The sequence below is a fragment of the Melospiza melodia genome, chromosome 2 (genome assembly GCF_035770615.1).
Source record: "Melospiza melodia melodia isolate bMelMel2 chromosome 2, bMelMel2.pri, whole genome shotgun sequence".
NCBI lineage: Eukaryota > Metazoa > Chordata > Aves > Passeriformes > Passerellidae > Melospiza > Melospiza melodia.
Genome location: NC_086195.1, coordinates 27,697,447 through 27,717,233, shown reverse-complemented (window position 1 = coordinate 27,717,233; position 19,787 = coordinate 27,697,447). Strand labels below are relative to the sequence as shown.

At 40.8% G+C, this 19,787-nt stretch overlaps 1 protein-coding gene across 1 annotated transcript in view; it reads left to right on the top strand.

The window, feature by feature from the left end:
• The first annotated feature begins 277 nt into the window (after positions 1-277).
• Positions 278-19,787, top strand: part of LOC134414970 (uncharacterized) — an 81,011-nt gene continuing 61,501 nt past the window's right edge. The window contains exons 1-12 of the mRNA XM_063150297.1: positions 278-309; positions 475-931; positions 1,776-1,842; positions 3,610-3,671; positions 4,603-4,630; positions 6,818-6,864; positions 7,445-7,484; positions 9,996-10,054; positions 12,063-12,123; positions 14,672-14,730; positions 16,739-16,799; positions 19,348-19,406. Coding sequence (XP_063006367.1) covers positions 278-309; positions 475-931; positions 1,776-1,842; positions 3,610-3,671; positions 4,603-4,630; positions 6,818-6,864; positions 7,445-7,484; positions 9,996-10,054; positions 12,063-12,123; positions 14,672-14,730; positions 16,739-16,799; positions 19,348-19,406 — 1,032 coding nt within the window. The remainder of the gene's footprint in view (positions 310-474; positions 932-1,775; positions 1,843-3,609; positions 3,672-4,602; positions 4,631-6,817; positions 6,865-7,444; positions 7,485-9,995; positions 10,055-12,062; positions 12,124-14,671; positions 14,731-16,738; positions 16,800-19,347; positions 19,407-19,787) is intronic.

The window sequence follows — 19,787 nt, the reverse complement described above, 5'->3', positions numbered from 1 at the left end:
AAGAATGCTTAAATGTGGATCAAAGATGTATTTTTATGAAGTCCTACCGTTTAAAAAAATAAAACTTAACACAACTTTGTAAGAAGAAAGTAAATACAGATCAGCTTTAAACAGTAAGGGATTATGAAAAAGGCACGTGTTTACCAAAATGGAAAATGTTTTTTTTAATGGGAAGGTGCAGGAAAATTGATGTGCTTGAGGGTATTTTACTTTAAAAAAAAAAATCTTTATTTATAGAAAACCAATGGTTACTTGAAGAATATTGGGAAGGAACAGAATGGTATCCAAAATACAAGTGCCAATAGGCAGGTAACGCTTTGGCCTTCTCCCAAAGGCCTGCAGCCTCTGGGGACTGGGGAGGGCGTGACCGCCGGCCACTGAACGCCGAATTCCCGAGCCCCGACTCCTCTGTCCGTCTGTGCCGAATCCGACAGAGACACAACATTGTGTACATTTCTGTCTGGTGCTGCCCAGGCCGGAGAACACCGAGAGGCGCCGCCTTGCCCTGCGGCGCCGCGTCTTGCCGGCGGGAGGCGGGCCGTGCGCCGCAGCCAATGGCAGCCCGCGGCCAGCGACATTGAGAGGCAGAACGACACCCCGCGTCGCGCCGGACTTGGCGCCCAAAGCCAGGGCTTGGAGGCGGGGTGATGGGGCACTCAGCAGCGCCAGTAACCAATCAGACTATAAAGCCCGCCCATCGCGGATTCTTATTGGCTACAGCGCCAGAACTGATTTTAGCAACAACCAATCGGACGCTGCGAAAGGGTGGCGGTTTGAATTGCGGCGGGAGGGGTCGGCCGCGGTGTACAGAGTGGAAGGTGGCTGGCGGTGCAAACGGCTTTTCTTTATGGAGTTTGATCCCAAGATACAGAAGAGGATGCGGCGCAGCAGCAAACGTTTCAATGCATGCCTGAACCGCATCTTGGAAGAGGTGAGCTATGGGACCGGGGTGGCCGCGGGTTCCGGGCGCCGTCCTGACGTGGGCGGGGAAGCGGGGACTGAGAGCAGCCGTGCCTTCTGTGCTGGGTCGAGCACTCCTGTGCCTTGGCAGGAGAGAGCTGGCAAGAGCCAGGTCCCGGGATAAAGCCACAAAACGGACACCTGGGACTGCCCGTGCTGGGACTGCCCGTGCTGGATACGCGACTTAGTCACAAGTGCGAGCTGACTTCACAGTGTCCGTAACCCCGGCTAGCTTGCGTTAGACGGGGGATTTCCAATGAAACTACAGAAAGTGGGGAACTCAGTGACTCCCTCTCCCTTGGGAGCCGTTCTGTGCTTAAGGTGTGGGCATGGTCCTCCTCCGTGCATCCCAGTTTATCCCGGGATGCGCCCTTTCCCGTTCGGGAGATGTTTTGTGCCGCCGCCGGGCTAAATCTGCCTCTAGATGGATTTTCTCGGCTAATGCCACATCGGATATTTCTACGTATCATGAGCTGTTGGTCTTAGCTGCGGGCTGCTTTTAGTTTCTCCAACACAAATTTCGGTGAAACTGTCAGAGAGCGACTTAACTGCATTTTAAAACTCTGTGGAGCCCTGTTTTGGCAGGGCTTATGCCTTAGGTCGAATGGCTTGCACATATGCTTAAAGTACATCAGTTTCCTATAGGAGTTAATATTTCCAGATTGCTGACTTACAGCTTTAGTCAATAAAACACCGTAATGATAACTTCATGTTTGGGTAAAACAAAAAATTGTTCTCATAACAATATATAAAACATACATTAAAGATATTACTTTGAAAGTTTGTTCTAATATTTAATCGTTCTTTTTCTTTAGTATACTGATCCCTTCAGGGATGACGTAGAGATTCCCTTGAGCTCTTTGACGTACGATACACCACGGGGTAAGAACTCCTTAAAACTACAATGTTTACATACTGTATGTGTAGACTGAGTAAAGCATGTAAGTGTTGGCAGCTGCAGAATATTACAGTGTGACGGATACTGACTTTTTTTCACTAAGATACGATAAATCGTATGTAGACTTTGGTATAGTACCAAGACGTTACTCCTATTTGCATTATTAGTCTATCCTCTGCTCCATTCTAGATAAGACAATGGTTATTAGCAGAGTTGATGGTATAAATGGGTAATCTTTGCATGACTTGAAGGAAGAAAAGGAATGCAGACATTAGCAGGAGATGATATGCATGAATGGATAATGTACTTTCATCTCAACTTAGTATTCGGAATAATGCTCTGATAAATTACTGCTGTGCCAAACATCAGGGTGGAGTAGGTAGACACTGTTTTTAAACTTTATCTACCAACAGACCCAGGCTTGTTCGTAAAGACACATCCACTATTCCTCCCAGCATAAACCTAAACTGTGTGGACCCATGACAGTATTTATCCAGTTTTTCATTGTAATGGTTGATCCATATTCTGCAGTGTTGAAAGGCGGATCCCGTCCGGGCTCTGCGCGAGAGAATTGCTCGCTGTGAGGGCGAGGTCCTCGCCGGCGCCATTTCGCGATTTCGCGCCTTCTCTTCACGTGGGCGGCGCGAAGGAAAAGCCGCCGCCGCCCTGGCCCGTCTGTCTGCAGCACGGCTGCCCAGGAGCGGCCAAGGGAACCGAGTTCCTTGCGAGCCCTGCCAAGACAGCAGCGCCCTGGTCGCCAATTCCAGCCGCGCGTTCCCGGCCACGCGGCCGCTCCCGGCACTGGTGTCGGCCGCGTGGTTCCTCGCCGTGCCGGACGGGCCCGCAGCGCGGCCCTGCAGGCTCCACCAGGAAAGGAAAGGGAGCGGCGCCACTCCTCGGAGAGCACAGAGATCGAGAGCTTCTCGCGGTGTTTCTGCTGCTTAAATACGTTGGCATAGAGGCGTTACCAGCTTCTCTAACTGGCTTAGCGGCATGCCTCTACTCAGAGCCAGCCGGCAATTAGTTTTGCCAGGCCCAGGAGAAGCTTTCAGCAGCTCTTCCCAGAAAATCACTTCCATGAGTGGCCTTCTTCCTCTTCACCTAAAATGAAGCCCTATAAGAACTACCACGTTCATGAATTGCCGTCTCAGTTTTTATAACTTCCTGGAGAGATCGGAGAACTACCACTTGTGCAACAAAGGTTTTTACAGACTGGCAGGCTTGCATTTCATACACATTATCCAATGGGAGAGGAAGGAAGCATTCAAGAGTACTGTAATAGACAGCTTTGCATTGGTAAAGGATTGGTTGTTCTTTTGGTTAGTGATCTCTGTTCAAAATGGAAGGAGTATGGATCTCGGTCCCGTAGAGCCTTAGTTATGGCTTTAACTAACCTCAGATACCATGGAGTCTGCATTCATTGACTAAAATCTAGAACCTAAAATCTTTTGCCTCTTTTCTCCTCTTGCTTGAATAAGGGGCTGTAATGCCCTTGGGATTTTAGCTCAGTCTTGCTGGCCTCAGCATGTGATGCTCTTTTTTCTCTTGCGTGACTTCTCAGCTTGAATTGCCGTATTCTCCTGGTTTGTTTTCCTTTAAATTTTTATTTCAGCAAATGTGGTGGCAGACAGTTCAGATTTGCTAATGTTTTGTTATTCTGTAATATGTTGTTCCTAAATGTTTGTTAGTGATATTCAGTATAGATGGTATTATGATAAGCGGTAATATTTTTACTTTTTGTTTTTTTCTAGGACCTAGAAGTTGGGAGGATATGACAAGAAGAGGAGCTATGATCTGGAAGGAAGCATTTATGGTATTTAATAGTACAGTCCTACCATGCAGCCAAAATGCAGCAGTATTTCTTTGTGGATGGATAGATAGATAGGATTATATTCTAATCTTGCCATGCTATAGAATATTTTCAGAGGTATTGAGAAGGTCATCACCTGCTTTACAATAGAGTTTTAGGATAGTTTAGGTGTTTCCAATGCATCTGGCTAAATAGATGACTATTTATCAGTGGTTAGCACCACTTGTAAACCTGGAGAAATTTTTTCTTTCAATTGCTATCTGTTGGGAATGTGTGTTTTTGGAACTCCTCAGAATGCATTCTGTGCAGTTAATGCATTGAATCAATTTATCTTTGTTCTTTGATTCAGCAGGGGTTTCTGGTTTCATCTTTGGTTTCTGTATTTTTTCCCCTGTGAAATAATGCCAAATATTTAAAGAATCTTTGCAGTCTCACCGGTCAGTGTGTCAGGTAAACCCATGGCCTGTATGGCGTGCCTTGGCAGTAACACAGGAGCTGTTCTGAGCCCCACACAGTGAGGGCATGATGAGGAATGCAGTTCAGTCTGAGGCAGCATGAGTGGATTAATGGAGACCAAGAAGAGGCTGTATTTAGGGTTCCCTTTCCACTCCTGGTAATGCCTTGTGCACAGTCCACTAAGCCTTGGCACCCAGGTTTCCCAACCAAATCCATAAAAGACTGTGAGGGAAATTCTGTGTCTCAGCCTCTTCTGTGGGCGCAGGTATGTTCTTGCAGTGACTTTAGCGGCAACAGGAAGGGAAAAAGTGAATGATCAGGTAAGTTTTACGAGATACTTGTGGCTTTTCTGGTTAGGCCAGGGAAACCTGAGAAAATGGAAGGGATTTGTAGTTGTGGGCTATAGCAAAGTAAATGAATACAATGGATAAAATTATTTTGCTGTTCTTTGATTATTCTGACTTTTTTTCTCTTGCAGCGTACTAGACAACAGCAAAGGAGAAGAGGTAGTGTTTCTTTTAAAAAAAATCAATTGCAAAATATCTAAATATTTTATGTCATTCATGAAAAAAACTTTTATTTGGAGCACAAGAGGACAAAGCACTGCCTAGCACCAGTCTTCCTCCACAGCACTGCCAAAAACCTTGTCCATACAGTGGTCAGATACAGGCTTTGAATCAGCCTAAGAAATCCCAAAGTAGAGATGTAAAATAAGGGTCTGGTACAAAAAGTTTCAGATGGTCCTGACCTTTACTTCTTGTTCCATTTGGCTAATGAGGCAAAGTCATTCAAAAATGTGGCTATAGTCTCTGATAAAACATGGAAAGAAAGTTAGATTTTTTTTCAAAGATACTGTATTTAAAGTTACTTCGAATAAATATTTTGCTAATCTTTGCAAATCTACTTCATGGTCTGAATGTCCTGGAAGCTCTTACAGAAAGGAGTTTGCATGGTTGTCTTAAATGCTAGAAAGTCTTGATCTTTGTAATTTTAAATGTAGTGTACTCCATTTCAGATGCCCTAGAAAGGCAGAAAAATGGGTAATATGTGTTTTTCAAGTCATCCTAGGAAAGAAATTTCTGACTAAATAATAAAGTTGGATGAACAACTTTCTTATGAACAACGTAAGCTTGAGTAGATTTGTATTTTCCGTTGTATATTTATATATTCCATAAAAAATAGAATATTGCAGATTTTTTCCAGCTTAAGAAAACCATACATTGCTCTGGCGTTGTTGAATTGAAACACAAAGACACATGACAACATATGAACTGTCTGGTTTGGGTTGCTGTTAGCCTTAAAAAAACCCAAAAATCAAAGCAGCCCATAGACCTTAAACCCTCAGCCCAAAACAGATATATGTCTGACTATGGATGTAATGCTAATGTACAGATTTGATTTACTCACTTACTCTTAAGTGGACCTAAGTGTTTTAAATTAGGATACATAAAGGTTTGTGCTAGGAAGTCTGAACATTAAGCAAATACCGATCAATGGACGCCTCCCCTTAGAATATACCTCGTGTTGTTTTTTTCCAACTCACAATTCTGCATTTTGCTAGGTTTAAGTTTTCCTGTTTGGGTGGCATGTCCAGCACCTTCATCAAGCTTTACTGATTCAAATGTGACAGTCCTTTGAGAGGTGGACTTTTTTGTTTTTTCATCTATGGCAGCTCTCAGTGAAGGAAGAGCAGGTAGAATAAATTTCAGCCTCCCAGAGAAGTGATATTTTGGTCATATATCAGCTACATAAATTGCCTTTTTTTCCTTGAGAGTTTTTTGGGAACAAAATGGGCTTTGTGGTGCTTCTTAGACCTTGCTCAGTAAGGGATTTCAACTGGACACCACTTTATTCTTCTAATGCCATCTGTTCCCAATCCAGATATGTTTGGAAGAGGCACTCTGGCTTCTAAAAGAATATGTTGTTAAGGAGGTGTTACAGTAGTGTTTTGCAAAAATCATGAAGATTAATTTCCAGAGAAGGTTACAAGCTTAAGCCAGAGCCTTCTAGTTACGTGCTTGTTGGATTTGCTGAGAGAGTGGTTTTATAGCCACTGGTTGGAAAATTGTGCTTTGAATAATTATCAGTGGTCTGCATCCAGACTTGGGAGAAAGATGGCAGTTTGTATACAGGACTTGTCCTGTGCACTTTATTGGCTGTATACTTCATTTAATTAATTAACAGAAGAAGGAATTAATTAACTCTCAGATGATAGCAGGTAGGGTTGACCACTGAGAAAAGTGTCTGACAAATTAGGGCTAGAAGTGAAATTTCTTCAATTTCATGCAAAGAAGTTCAGAGTAATAGACTTCCTTTGCAATAATCAAATGCTGAAGAGACAATTTTGAAAGCTGCTTGAGCCAACCAAGGATATTGCACTCTGCTGTAAAAGTAGCACACACCATGCTAGAAGATATGCACAAGTGCCTTGAACATGAAGCACACAAAACAGGGTTTCTGCACTGTTCAATAGTGACCAAAAGTGTGCTGGAGTACTTTGGTTTGTGTTTCATTGTAGTGTGATTGGCCTGAGGGAGTGAGAAAAAGAAACCAATTACTAGAGCCACTGGTGATAGGATGTAAATAGAGGGAAAAATAAAAGAAATTGAAAACAGAAATAGGAAGAGAGGGTGAGTATTATGAAAGTAATGCAGTTTTTATTTTCCTCTCCCATTCATGCTACAAAATATCAGAGAGGCAGAGCCATGATCTTGGAGATGAGAACTCACCGGCACGCCAGGTATGGGTGCTGCATTGCATCTGTTTTGATGGAGTGTTGCAGGCCAGGCTGGGTGAGCCTTTGAGCAATGTGGCCATCACAGAGGGGGTTGGTTCTAGATGATTTTTAAGGTCCCTTCCAACCCCAACTGTCCTATGTTGGCCTCTTTGGGAAAATGTATTTGTGGAGTCAAAAGCTAGGAAATCATTTATGAGCAGGTGGTCCTGTGCCACGATATCTGTACTGGTTTTCAGCTGTTTTATTAGGGTTTTTTTGAAGGAGGAGAGAGAGCAGTTGGATCTGGGCTCTTCACCATCAAGTGCCTTTTTAGTTAGGCAATATGTTGGTCTAACTTTTTAAATGACTATTTGTACAATCTGTGTGGTCTAGAATAGCTTCTTTGGACTCAAAGTAAGTTTGTGTATAGACTTGTTAATAAAGATGGTGTGATTTGGTCACAATTTGTGCAATACACCTGCATTTGTTTTACTCCCACCACCCCCCAAGAACTGAGCAAGTAGTGAAAGCAGAAAATGCTATGGGCTAATGAATATAGTTTAAGCTACACCAGGTATTAAAATTCCTTTCATGTGCTTTTAAGGAATCTTCTGAGAACACTGGTGCAGTAACATCTGATACAGGTGGGTTCTTTCATGTACTGTTTGTCTACCCTTTCTTGAACTTTGTTGAGAAAATGGAAGATAGTGAGGTTTTGACCTTGTATTCCCAAATAATTATTGGATTGCATTACGTAGTGGGAGCTGCCTTTGACTTTTTAAAAGTATTTATACCTGGTATTATTCAACAGTTTGATTCTAGAGCAAATGAAAACTTGCAGTGTTTTTCATAGATTCAGCTATGGCTGGGCAGTAGCCAGCAGTTAATGGCTGAAAGGGAAGTTGTACTAGAGTATGGTTAGCTTGGGGTTTCCCTATGCTGCTGTTCAGTTAGCTTGCTCATCCACATAGCTGCCTCTAAGGCTGGCCATTTCTTCCCTGTTGAGGGAAATGTTTCCTACTGTCATTTGTGAGGATAGCTTCAAATAAGCATTTGAATGATGAAGTAATTTCTGCCAATTTAGAAAGCAGGCCATTTTTTCGGCCTCCTCAATGAAAAGTGGGAAAAAGACTTCAGAGATACCTGTAGCTTGGCTTCTGTAAGTTCCTTTGCCTTTTGCACTCGTGGGATAAATGAGTGAAGTGCTTCAGACTCTGGTATTTTCATAGCAGCATCCAATAAAATGATTATGAGCTTCTCCTCCTCTTACGAGTGGTCTGCGAAGCGTCTGGTGAGGATTTGTAGAAACCTCTGTGAGTTCCAGCTGTCTCCAAATCCTGTAAGATGTAGACTCTAGATTCTTCCCATGAAAAACTGAGTGCACTGTGGTGTTCTGGCTGTTGGTAGTTGGTTGGGTGTTTTCAGGGCGCTTTTTTCTTGGTTGGGTTTTGGTGGCTTTTTGATACATAAAAGCTTACCAATAGGGCTCACTAACTTAAGGGAAGAAATCAGTCCTTAGCTGTTTTAACGAAAGTTTTAGTTTTGGCAGGTGTTCTCCATTTTTAGTATTCATATAGAATACTTCACACTAGTCAGGGAAGGCAGAGATTCTTCCAGGTACTAAACACTATTTTTGTGTTGAAAGTGTGCAAAGCTTGTCTACAGCAGGTAAAAGTCAAGTGGAGCAGCTCTCACCTGGGCCAGCAAGTCTGTCCTTAATAGGGAAAGTTATTAGGATTACCATTTCTTGCTTTCTCAGGAAGTAGCATGGCAGAGTAAATCTAACAATGTCTTGTATCCAGCAGGATGCTATCACAGAGGACTGAATTAATTTGGAGAAAGGGATAGAGAATGATAGTGTTTTGGATGCACCTCCTGTGAAATAGCTTTCTGTAATAAAGGTCATAGTTTTGAGAGAGGAAGGTGGAAGTTGTCTTTCTTCCTCTCTGTTTTCCCTTTGAGGTGCAAAGGTGTTAGTGAATTTCCCTTTTGGCCTTGAAGACCACTTTTGGATTCCCTGGAGAGAATACTTTTAGTTTTCCATTCTGTGCCATGGCCCACTGCTAATTACTGAAGATCCTGTGACTTGAAAGTATGATTGCCAGCACATTGAGGATATGCTAAAACTAGATTTTGGAGGACTCACGCGTAGGAGAATTTTCCACTTGTATACAAATCAACTCATGCTCTGATGCAAGCTATTTGTTAATAATTTAAAATTGATGTGATGGGGTCAGCCATTCTGTGAGACAGGAGTTGTTCCCTTTATCTCAAGAAGCGCCCATTTCTGTAGCAGTCCAGTCTGTTCACGTGGATGAACATTTAGGAAGCAATCTGACAGGTTTGTGCCCAGTAGTGCTGGAGGAAGAAGATTGTATGGCAGAAAGAGAAATAGCAATTTAAGAGTAGTATGACGAGGCAGTGATGTGGTAGTACCGTAACCAAGATTTCTTTCACTCACGGTTCCCAGGGTTATTCCCCTCTCCTTTTTCCTTCCCTCTGGTGAGTGCAGGGCAGTTCAGAAAGCAGGGCTGAAAATGCAGTCATATATTTGATGCTCATGGACGACTGATTTTAGCTAATGATGAATTGGAAGGTCTGCCTACATCGAGGAAAACAATATTTTGTTGCATTCCATTCACCAAACCACCCACAGAATAGAATACCTAAAACTGAGTGACCAGAGTCTGTCTTGCTTTTTCATATTCTCAAGTCTTATTTCTCACTTTGTGAGTCCTGAGGTGGTCTTGGCAACAGGAAGCTACTAAGGGGAAGCGTGAGAGAAAATCCTGTTGGCATATTTAGGAATGTAGTGGGGATGGTTCATTAATGATTAATGAATCTTGGAGAGCCTCAAAAGAAAGAGCTTTAAAAATGTTTCACTCCCTGAGGTATTTAATATAAATCGTAAAGAACTGATGGCAAACAAAGTTTTCTTAACCCTTCTTTGCTCCGCTGCAGTCATTTATGGAGCCACAAACCATGCTTTCCAGTTGGAATTGGAATGGAAATGCAATGCAGTTTAAAGTTATAGGGCAGAAAACTATTTTCTAGAATGAAAACAGTGTAGTCAATAACTTGCAGAGTGTGTGCTTAAAAACATTTCTGTTTTGAGTTCAGCTATATTTGATTTAATATTTACCTTCAAATTGCAGGTGAAAGAGGTGCTGATGTAGCCTCCGTAGGAAGAAACTTTGAAGGAATTAATCTCAAGGTAAAACTTTTGGGTGTCCAATAGAATGTAGTGATTCAATAGAAGCTGTTAACTATTTGAGTTGTTTACACCTGCCTGATGAGCTGGAGGACTTGATATTGTCTGCATTTTAATGCACATTTTTGGCAAGTGGGGGTTCAATAATTAGTGTCACAGAGACCAATGACAAGTGATGTTATTGTCTTGCTAATAGCAGTGGGCCAGAGAAAGGCCTACAGTGTACTGCATCAGCAGGCAGCCCTGAGAAAGGCTTTTCTAGCTAAGGAAAAAGAGAAACCAGATGGATCTTAAGGTGAAAACGCTTATAAAAAGAATGGTTGTTCACCTGGGGGTCTAGCGTAAGTGGGTTACATGGTTTGAAGGAAATGGTAAATGAGCAATAATGGCTGCCATAACAAAAGCAGGCTGGAATCTTCTGCTGTTGCTTCCCAAACTAGACCATGGTCAGGACTAGCCAGACTATTTACAGTGTTGAGGAAAAATACAACATGCACTTTGTGTTTGTGAAGCCATTTTAAACCTGGTGTTTGCTAGCTTCAATAGTGTTGCCAAAAATGGGATTTGCTTTCCTCACTTGTCTAGCACTGTGCTGGTGTCCACTCTCTGACAACAGCTAATTGAATCTGCTTCAGAAAGTGACAGTTTGACTAATGAATTGCCTTGTATCACAAAATTCTCTGAGGTTCTACATTGAGGGTCGTTGCAGAATAGGCCTTAATTTGTATATGGCTTCCCACAGGATGTTGGGAATACAAGTAGAGATTTGCAGGTGTCATTGTCAGAGTTTTGTAGCCATTTTTCTTTCTTTCTCCTTTCTTTATTTGTTTGGGATTTTTGTTGGTTTTTATCAGAGGATCTTTAAGGCAGTGTTTGCTGTTCCCTGAATATTCTTGTTTATTATCCCTTTTTATATATCTTCACAGATTGTTCCTTCTATGGAATTATAGGGTTTTTTTTTTTTGCTGGGGGGCACGTGTGGAGGCAGATTTTTGCTTAAAATGTGTACATTAAAAATAACTTTATGCAGGTTGCATATATTCTGATCTGAAGAACACTAGTTTGCAGTAAATCAGAATAGTCAGTTTGGAGTTGCCTGTGCCAATAAGTTTTATGTGTTTTAATAATTTTGTTTTCCTCTAAGAATCTGAATGTAGATGATGGACAAAACCTGAAGAAAAAAAGAGTTCCAGTGGATGTGATATTACAAAGTGATGTGAGAAATATTCCCAAATGGATAACGTTAAGATATTTCTCCTCTTCTAAGTCATTAGCTAGTTAGAATACAATCAAAGCTCTTGACCTGGGCAGCAGTTAAATGCATTCTGACACAACTTCTCTGTGCTTCTCCCATTGTTCTTCTGCTTGATGTCTGTGTAGATATTGTAGGATCTGGGGGTTTTGAGAGCTATGAAATGTAAGAAACAGAGCAAATGTTTTTGAAATGTATTTTCCGTTTTTTTTTTTACTTTTATATGTTATTCTTGGAGCCCTGATGTGCAGGTTGATCTTTGAGCTGTCAGTTTTCTTAAAAGTGTAAATCTGAGCTTTGTAGAGGCTCAAAGCAAAAGAATTAGCTTTGTTTTGATTTGGGGAGCAAGGAAGGTCAGAGGTGAAGTGTCAGGATACAGCTTCTCTTTTCTGCTGGAGCTGCCAGAGATGTGTAGATTACTCAAGTGTGTTTGTGTGTGTGTGTGTGTGTGTAGATATATATCCATGGATAAATTCTTATATTTGGGGTAGGGATTAGTACATGACATGCAATTTAAAAGTTGAAAAAATGATGAATAGCTTTCCAAGAATAAACTAGTAACTCCTAAAACTTCCTACTGAAGCCTTAGACTAGATGTTTTCCATTTTGTCTGAACTTGGCTGAGCCCTTAAAAGGCCATAACTGTACATGACCCAGAACAGCAAGAGGCAAGGAAGTCACAAGTAAGGTTTTGATGATATGTTTAGCATGCAAAAAGCTCAGAATGTTAGATTGTTTTTTTCTTTTTATGTTTTTCAGGTACCAACTCCAAGTTCGTCAAAAAGTCGTCGTTCAACTTTGCCAGGGCAAGAACTACTTGGTACAATTAAGTCTTTTGTCTGTTGTTCAAATGTATTTCTTTAAAAAATTTGGATTCATCAATATTGTTTAGGAAAAGTGTTTCATTTTTGGGGAGGTTTTGCCTTTGTATTTCCATAGAATTACTTGGTTGCTTTAATTACTGGCCAAAGATTTTGACTGGCTTTTTGTAATATTTTCTGCTGGTATTCAACATTCAACATTTTTGATTCTTGAGCAAATGAAAACTTCCAGTGTTTTTCTTGGTCTAAGCTATAGCTTGGAAGTACCCAGCATTAATGGCTGAAAGAGGAGTTGAAGTAAAGTATATGATTAGCTTTGGGTTTATATATTGTGGTATTCAATTAGCTTGCTCATCTACTTAGCTGCCTCTAAGGCTGGCAATTTCTTCCCTGTCGATGGAAATGTTTCCTACTTTGATTTGTGAGGATGGCTGCAAATAAGCATTTGAATGATGAAATAATGTCTGCCAATTTAAAAAGCATGCCATTTTTCTCGGCCTGCTCAATGATAGCTAGAAAAATATTTCAGACGCACCTGTAGCTTGGCTTCTGTAAGTTCCTTTGACTTTTGCACTCGTGGGATAAATGAGTGAAGTGCTTCAGACTCTGGTATTTTCATAGCAGCATCCAATAAAATGATTATGAGCTTCTCCTTCTCGTACGAAATGTCTGCGAAGCGTCTGGTGAGGATTTGTAGAAACCTCTGTGAGTTCCAGCTGTCTCCAAATCCTGTAAGATGTAGACTCTAGATTCTTCCCATGAAAAACTGAGTGCACTGTGGTGTTCTGGCTGTTGGTAGTTGGTTGGGTGTTTTCAGGGCGCTTTTTTCTTGGTTGGGTTTTGGTGGCTTTTTGATACATAAAAGCTTACCAATAGGGCTCACTAACTTAAGGGAAGAAATCAGTCCTTAGCTGTTTTAACGAAAGTTTTAGTTTTGGCAGGTGTTCTCCATTTTTAGTATTCATATAGAATACTTCACACTAGTCAGGGAAGGCAGAGATTCTTCCAGGTACTAAACACTATTTTTGTGTTGAAAGTGTGCAAAGCTTGTCTACAGCAGGTAAAAGTCAAGTGGAGCAGCTCTCACCTGGGCCAGCAAGTCTGTCCTTAATAGGGAAAGTTATTAGGATTACCATTTCTTGCTTTCTCAGGAAGTAGCATGGCAGAGTAAATCTAACAATGTCTTGTATCCAGCAGGATGCTATCACAGAGGACTGAATTAATTTGGAGAAAGGGATAGAGAATGATAGTGTTTTGGATGCACCTCCTGTGAAATAGCTTTCTGTAATAAAGGTCATAGTTTTGAGAGAGGAAGGTGGAAGTTGTCTTTCTTCCTCTCTGTTTTCCCTTTGAGGTGCAAAGGTGTTAGTGAATTTCCCTTTTGGCCTTGAAGACCACTTTTGGATTCCCTGGAGAGAATACTTTTAGTTTTCCATTCTGTGCCATGGCCCACTGCTAATTACTGAAGATCCTGTGACTTGAAAGTATGATTGCCAGCACATTGAGGATATGCTAAAACTAGATTTTGGAGGACTCACGCGTAGGAGAATTTTCCACTTGTATACAAATCAACTCATGCTCTGATGCAAGCTATTTGTTAATAATTTAAAATTGATGTGATGGGGTCAGCCATTCTGTGAGACAGGAGTTGTTCCCTTTATCTCAAGAAGCGCCCATTTCTGTAGCAGTCCAGTCTGTTCACGTGGATGAACATTTAGGAAGCAATCTGACAGGTTTGTGCCCAGTAGTGCTGGAGGAAGAAGATTGTATGGCAGAAAGAGAAATAGCAATTTAAGAGTAGTATGACGAGGCAGTGATGTGGTAGTACCGTAACCAAGATTTCTTTCACTCACGGTTCCCAGGGTTATTCCCCTCTCCTTTTTCCTTCCCTCTGGTGAGTGCAGGGCAGTTCAGAAAGCAGGGCTGAAAATGCAGTCATATATTTGATGCTCATGGACGACTGATTTTAGCTAATGATGAATTGGAAGGTCTGCCTACATCGAGGAAAACAATATTTTGTTGCATTCCATTCACCAAACCACCCACAGAATAGAATACCTAAAACTGAGTGACCAGAGTCTGTCTTGCTTTTTCATATTCTCAAGTCTTATTTCTCACTTTGTGAGTCCTGAGGTGGTCTTGGCAACAGGAAGCTACTAAGGGGAAGCGTGAGAGAAAATCCTGTTGGCATATTTAGGAATGTAGTGGGGATGGTTCATTAATGATTAATGAATCTTGGAGAGCCTCAAAAGAAAGAGCTTTAAAAATGTTTCACTCCCTGAGGTATTTAATATAAATCGTAAAGAACTGATGGCAAACAAAGTTTTCTTAACCCTTCTTTGCTCCGCTGCAGTCATTTATGGAGCCACAAACCATGCTTTCCAGTTGGAATTGGAATGGAAATGCAATGCAGTTTAAAGTTATAGGGCAGAAAACTATTTTCTAGAATGAAAACAGTGTAGTCAATAACTTGCAGAGTGTGTGCTTAAAAACATTTCTGTTTTGAGTTCAGCTATATTTGATTTAATATTTACCTTCAAATTGCAGGTGAAAGAGGTGCTGATGTAGCCTCCGTAGGAAGAAACTTTGAAGGAATTAATCTCAAGGTAAAACTTTTGGGTGTCCAATAGAATGTAGTGATTCAATAGAAGCTGTTAACTATTTGAGTTGTTTACACCTGCCTGATGAGCTGGAGGACTTGATATTGTCTGCATTTTAATGCACATTTTTGGCAAGTGGGGGTTCAATAATTAGTGTCACAGAGACCAATGACAAGTGATGTTATTGTCTTGCTAATAGCAGTGGGCCAGAGAAAGGCCTACAGTGTACTGCATCAGCAGGCAGCCCTGAGAAAGGCTTTTCTAGCTAAGGAAAAAGAGAAACCAGATGGATCTTAAGGTGAAAACGCTTATAAAAAGAATGGTTGTTCACCTGGGGGTCTAGCGTAAGTGGGTTACATGGTTTGAAGGAAATGGTAAATGAGCAATAATGGCTGCCATAACAAAAGCAGGCTGGAATCTTCTGCTGTTGCTTCCCAAACTAGACCATGGTCAGGACTAGCCAGACTATTTACAGTGTTGAGGAAAAATACAACATGCACTTTGTGTTTGTGAAGCCATTTTAAACCTGGTGTTTGCTAGCTTCAATAGTGTTGCCAAAAATGGGATTTGCTTTCCTCACTTGTCTAGCACTGTGCTGGTGTCCACTCTCTGACAACAGCTAATTGAATCTGCTTCAGAAAGTGACAGTTTGACTAATGAATTGCCTTGTATCACAAAATTCTCTGAGGTTCTACATTGAGGGTCGTTGCAGAATAGGCCTTAATTTGTATATGGCTTCCCACAGGATGTTGGGAATACAAGTAGAGATTTGCAGGTGTCATTGTCAGAGTTTTGTAGCCATTTTTCTTTCTTTCTCCTTTCTTTATTTGTTTGGGATTTTTGTTGGTTTTTATCAGAGGATCTTTAAGGCAGTGTTTGCTGTTCCCTGAATATTCTTGTTTATTATCCCTTTTTATATATCTTCACAGATTGTTCCTTCTATGGAATTATAGGGTTTTTTTTTTTTGCTGGGGGGCACGTGTGGAGGCAGATTTTTGCTTAAAATGTGTACATTAAAAATAACTTTATGCAGGTTGCATATATTCTGATCTGAAGAACACTAGTTTGCAGTAAATCAGAATAGTCAGTTTGGAGTTGCCTGTGCCAATAAGTTTTATGTGTTTTAATAATTTTGTTTTCCTCTAAGAATCTGAATGTAGATGATGGACAAAACCTGAAGAAAAAAAGAGTTCCAGTGGATGTGATATTACAAAGTGATGTGAGAAATATTCCCAAATGGATAACGTTAAGATATTTCTCCTCTTCTAAGTCATTAGCTAGTTAGAATACAATCAAAGCTCTTGACCTGGGCAGCAGTTAAATGCATTCTGACACAACTTCTCTGTGCTTCTCCCATTGTTCTTCTGCTTGATGTCTGTGTAGATATTGTAGGATCTGGGGGTTTTGAGAGCTATGAAATGTAAGAAACAGAGCAAATGTTTTTGAAATGTATTTTCCGTTTTTTTTTTTACTTTTATATGTTATTCTTGGAGCCCTGATGTGCAGGTTGATCTTTGAGCTGTCAGTTTTCTTAAAAGTGTAAATCTGAGCTTTGTAGAGGCTCAAAGCAAAAGAATTAGCTTTGTTTTGATTTGGGGAGCAAGGAAGGTCAGAGGTGAAGTGTCAGGATACAACTTCTCTTTTCTGCTGGAGCTGCCAGAGATGTGTAGATTACTCAAGTGTGTTTGTGTGTGTGTGTGTGTGTGTAGATATATATCCATGGATAAATTCTTATATTTGGGGTAGGGATTAGTACATGACATGCAATTTAAAAGTTGAAAAAATGATGAATAGCTTTCCAAGAATAAACTAGTAACTCCTAAAACTTCCTACTGAAGCCTTAGACTAGATGTTTTCCATTTTGTCTGAACTTGGCTGAGCCCTTAAAAGGCCATAACTGTACATGACCCAGAACAGCAAGAGGCAAGGAAGTCACAAGTAAGGTTTTGATGATATGTTTAGCATGCAAAAAGCTCAGAATGTTAGATTGTTTTTTTCTTTTTATGTTTTTCAGGTACCAACTCCAAGTTCGTCAAAAAGTCGTCGTTCAACTTTGCCAGGGCAAGAACTACTTGGTACAATTAAGTCTTTTGTCTGTTGTTCAAATGTATTTCTTTAAAAAATTTGGATTCATCAATATTGTTTAGGAAAAGTGTTTCATTTTTGGGGAGGTTTTGCCTTTGTATTTCCATAGAATTACTTGGTTGCTTTAATTACTGGCCAAAGATTTTGACTGGCTTTTTGTAATATTTTCTGCTGGTATTCAACATTCAACATTTTTGATTCTTGAGCAAATGAAAACTTCCAGTGTTTTTCTTGGTCTAAGCTATAGCTTGGAAGTACCCAGCATTAATGGCTGAAAGAGGAGTTGAAGTAAAGTATATGATTAGCTTTGGGTTTATATATTGTGGTATTCAATTAGCTTGCTCATCTACTTAGCTGCCTCTAAGGCTGGCAATTTCTTCCCTGTCGATGGAAATGTTTCCTACTTTGATTTGTGAGGATGGCTGCAAATAAGCATTTGAATGATGAAATAATGTCTGCCAATTTAAAAAGCATGCCATTTTTCTCGGCCTGCTCAATGATAGCTAGAAAAATATTTCAGACGCACCTGTAGCTTGGCTTCTGTAAGTTCCTTTGACTTTTGCACTCGTGGGATAAATGAGTGAAGTGCTTCAGACTCTGGTATTTTCATAGCAGCATCCAATAAAATGATTATGAGCTTCTCCTTCTCGTACGAAATGTCTGCGAAGCGTCTGGTGAGGATTTGTAGAAACCTCTGTGAGTTCCAGCTGTCTCCAAATCCTGTAAGATGTAGACTCTAGATTCTTCCCATGAAAAACTGAGTGCACTGTGGTGTTCTGGCTGTTGGTAGTTGGTTGGGTGTTTTCAGGGCGCTTTTTTCTTGGTTGGGTTTTGGTGGCTTTTTGATACATAAAAGCTTACCAATAGGGCTCACTAACTTAAGGGAAGAAATCAGTCCTTAGCTGTTTTAACGAAAGTTTTAGTTTTGGCAGGTGTTCTCCATTTTTAGTATTCATATAGAATACTTCACACTAGTCAGGGAAGGCAGAGATTCTTCCAGGTACTAAACACTATTTTTGTGTTGAAAGTGTGCAAAGCTTGTCTACAGCAGGTAAAAGTCAAGTGGAGCAGCTCTCACCTGGGCCAGCAAGTCTGTCCTTAATAGGGAAAGTTATTAGGATTACCATTTCTTGCTTTCTCAGGAAGTAGCATGGCAGAGTAAATCTAACAATGTCTTGTATCCAGCAGGATGCTATCACAGAGGACTGAATTAATTTGGAGAAAGGGATAGAGAATGATAGTGTTTTGGATGCACCTCCTGTGAAATAGCTTTCTGTAATAAAGGTCATAGTTTTGAGAGAGGAAGGTGGAAGTTGTCTTTCTTCCTCTCTGTTTTCCCTTTGAGGTGCAAAGGTGTTAGTGAATTTCCCTTTTGGCCTTGAAGACCACTTTTGGATTCCCTGGAGAGAATACTTTTAGTTTTCCATTCTGTGCCATGGCCCACTGCTAATTACTGAAGATCCTGTGACTTGAAAGTATGATTGCCAGCACATTGAGGATATGCTAAAACTAGATTTTGGAGGACTCACGCGTAGGAGAATTTTCCACTTGTATACAAATCAACTCATGCTCTGATGCAAGCTATTTGTTAATAATTTAAAATTGATGTGATGGGGTCAGCCATTCTGTGAGACAGGAGTTGTTCCCTTTATCTCAAGAAGCGCCCATTTCTGTAGCAGTCCAGTCTGTTCACGTGGATGAACATTTAGGAAGCAATCTGACAGGTTTGTGCCCAGTAGTGCTGGAGGAAGAAGATTGTATGGCAGAAAGAGAAATAGCAATTTAAGAGTAGTATGACGAGGCAGTGATGTGGTAGTACCGTAACCAAGATTTCTTTCACTCACGGTTCCCAGGGTTATTCCCCTCTCCTTTTTCCTTCCCTCTGGTGAGTGCAGGGCAGTTCAGAAAGCAGGGCTGAAAATGCAGTCATATATTTGATGCTCATGGACGACTGATTTTAGCTAATGATGAATTGGAAGGTCTGCCTACATCGAGGAAAACAATATTTTGTTGCATTCCATTCACCAAACCACCCACAGAATAGAATACCTAAAACTGAGTGACCAGAGTCTGTCTTGCTTTTTCATATTCTCAAGTCTTATTTCTCACTTTGTGAGTCCTGAGGTGGTCTTGGCAACAGGAAGCTACTAAGGGGAAGCGTGAGAGAAAATCCTGTTGGCATATTTAGGAATGTAGTGGGGATGGTTCATTAATGATTAATGAATCTTGGAGAGCCTCAAAAGAAAGAGCTTTAAAAATGTTTCACTCCCTGAGGTATTTAATATAAATCGTAAAGAACTGATGGCAAACAAAGTTTTCTTAACCCTTCTTTGCTCCGCTGCAGTCATTTATGGAGCCACAAACCATGCTTTCCAGTTGGAATGGGAATGGAAATGCAATGCAGTTTAAAGTTATAGGGCAGAAAACTGTTTTCTAGAATGAAAACAGTGTAGTCAATAACTTGCAGAGTGTGTGCTTAAAAACATTTCTGTTTTGAGTTCAGCTATATTTGATTTAATATTTACCTTCAAATTGCAGGTGAAGAAGGTGGTGATGTAGCCTCCGTAGGAAGAAAATTTGAAGGAATTCATCTCAAGGTAAAACTTTTGGGTGTCCAATAGAATGTAGTGATTCAATAGAAGCTGTTAACTATTTGAGTTGTTTACACCTGCCTGAGGAGCTGGAGGACTTGATATTGTCTGCATTTTAATGCACATTTTTGGCAAGTGAGGGGTTCAATAATTAGTGTCACAGAGACCAATGACAAGTGATGTTATTGTCTTGCTAATAGCAGTGGGCCAGAGAAAGGCCTACAGTGTACTGCATCAGCAGGCAGCCCTGAGAAAGGCTTTTCTAGCTAAGGAAAAAGAGAAACCAGATGGATCTTAAGGTGAAAACGCTTACAAAAAGAATGGTTGTTCACCTGGGGGTCTAGCGTAAGTGGGTTACATGGTTTGAAGGAAATGGTAAATGAGCAA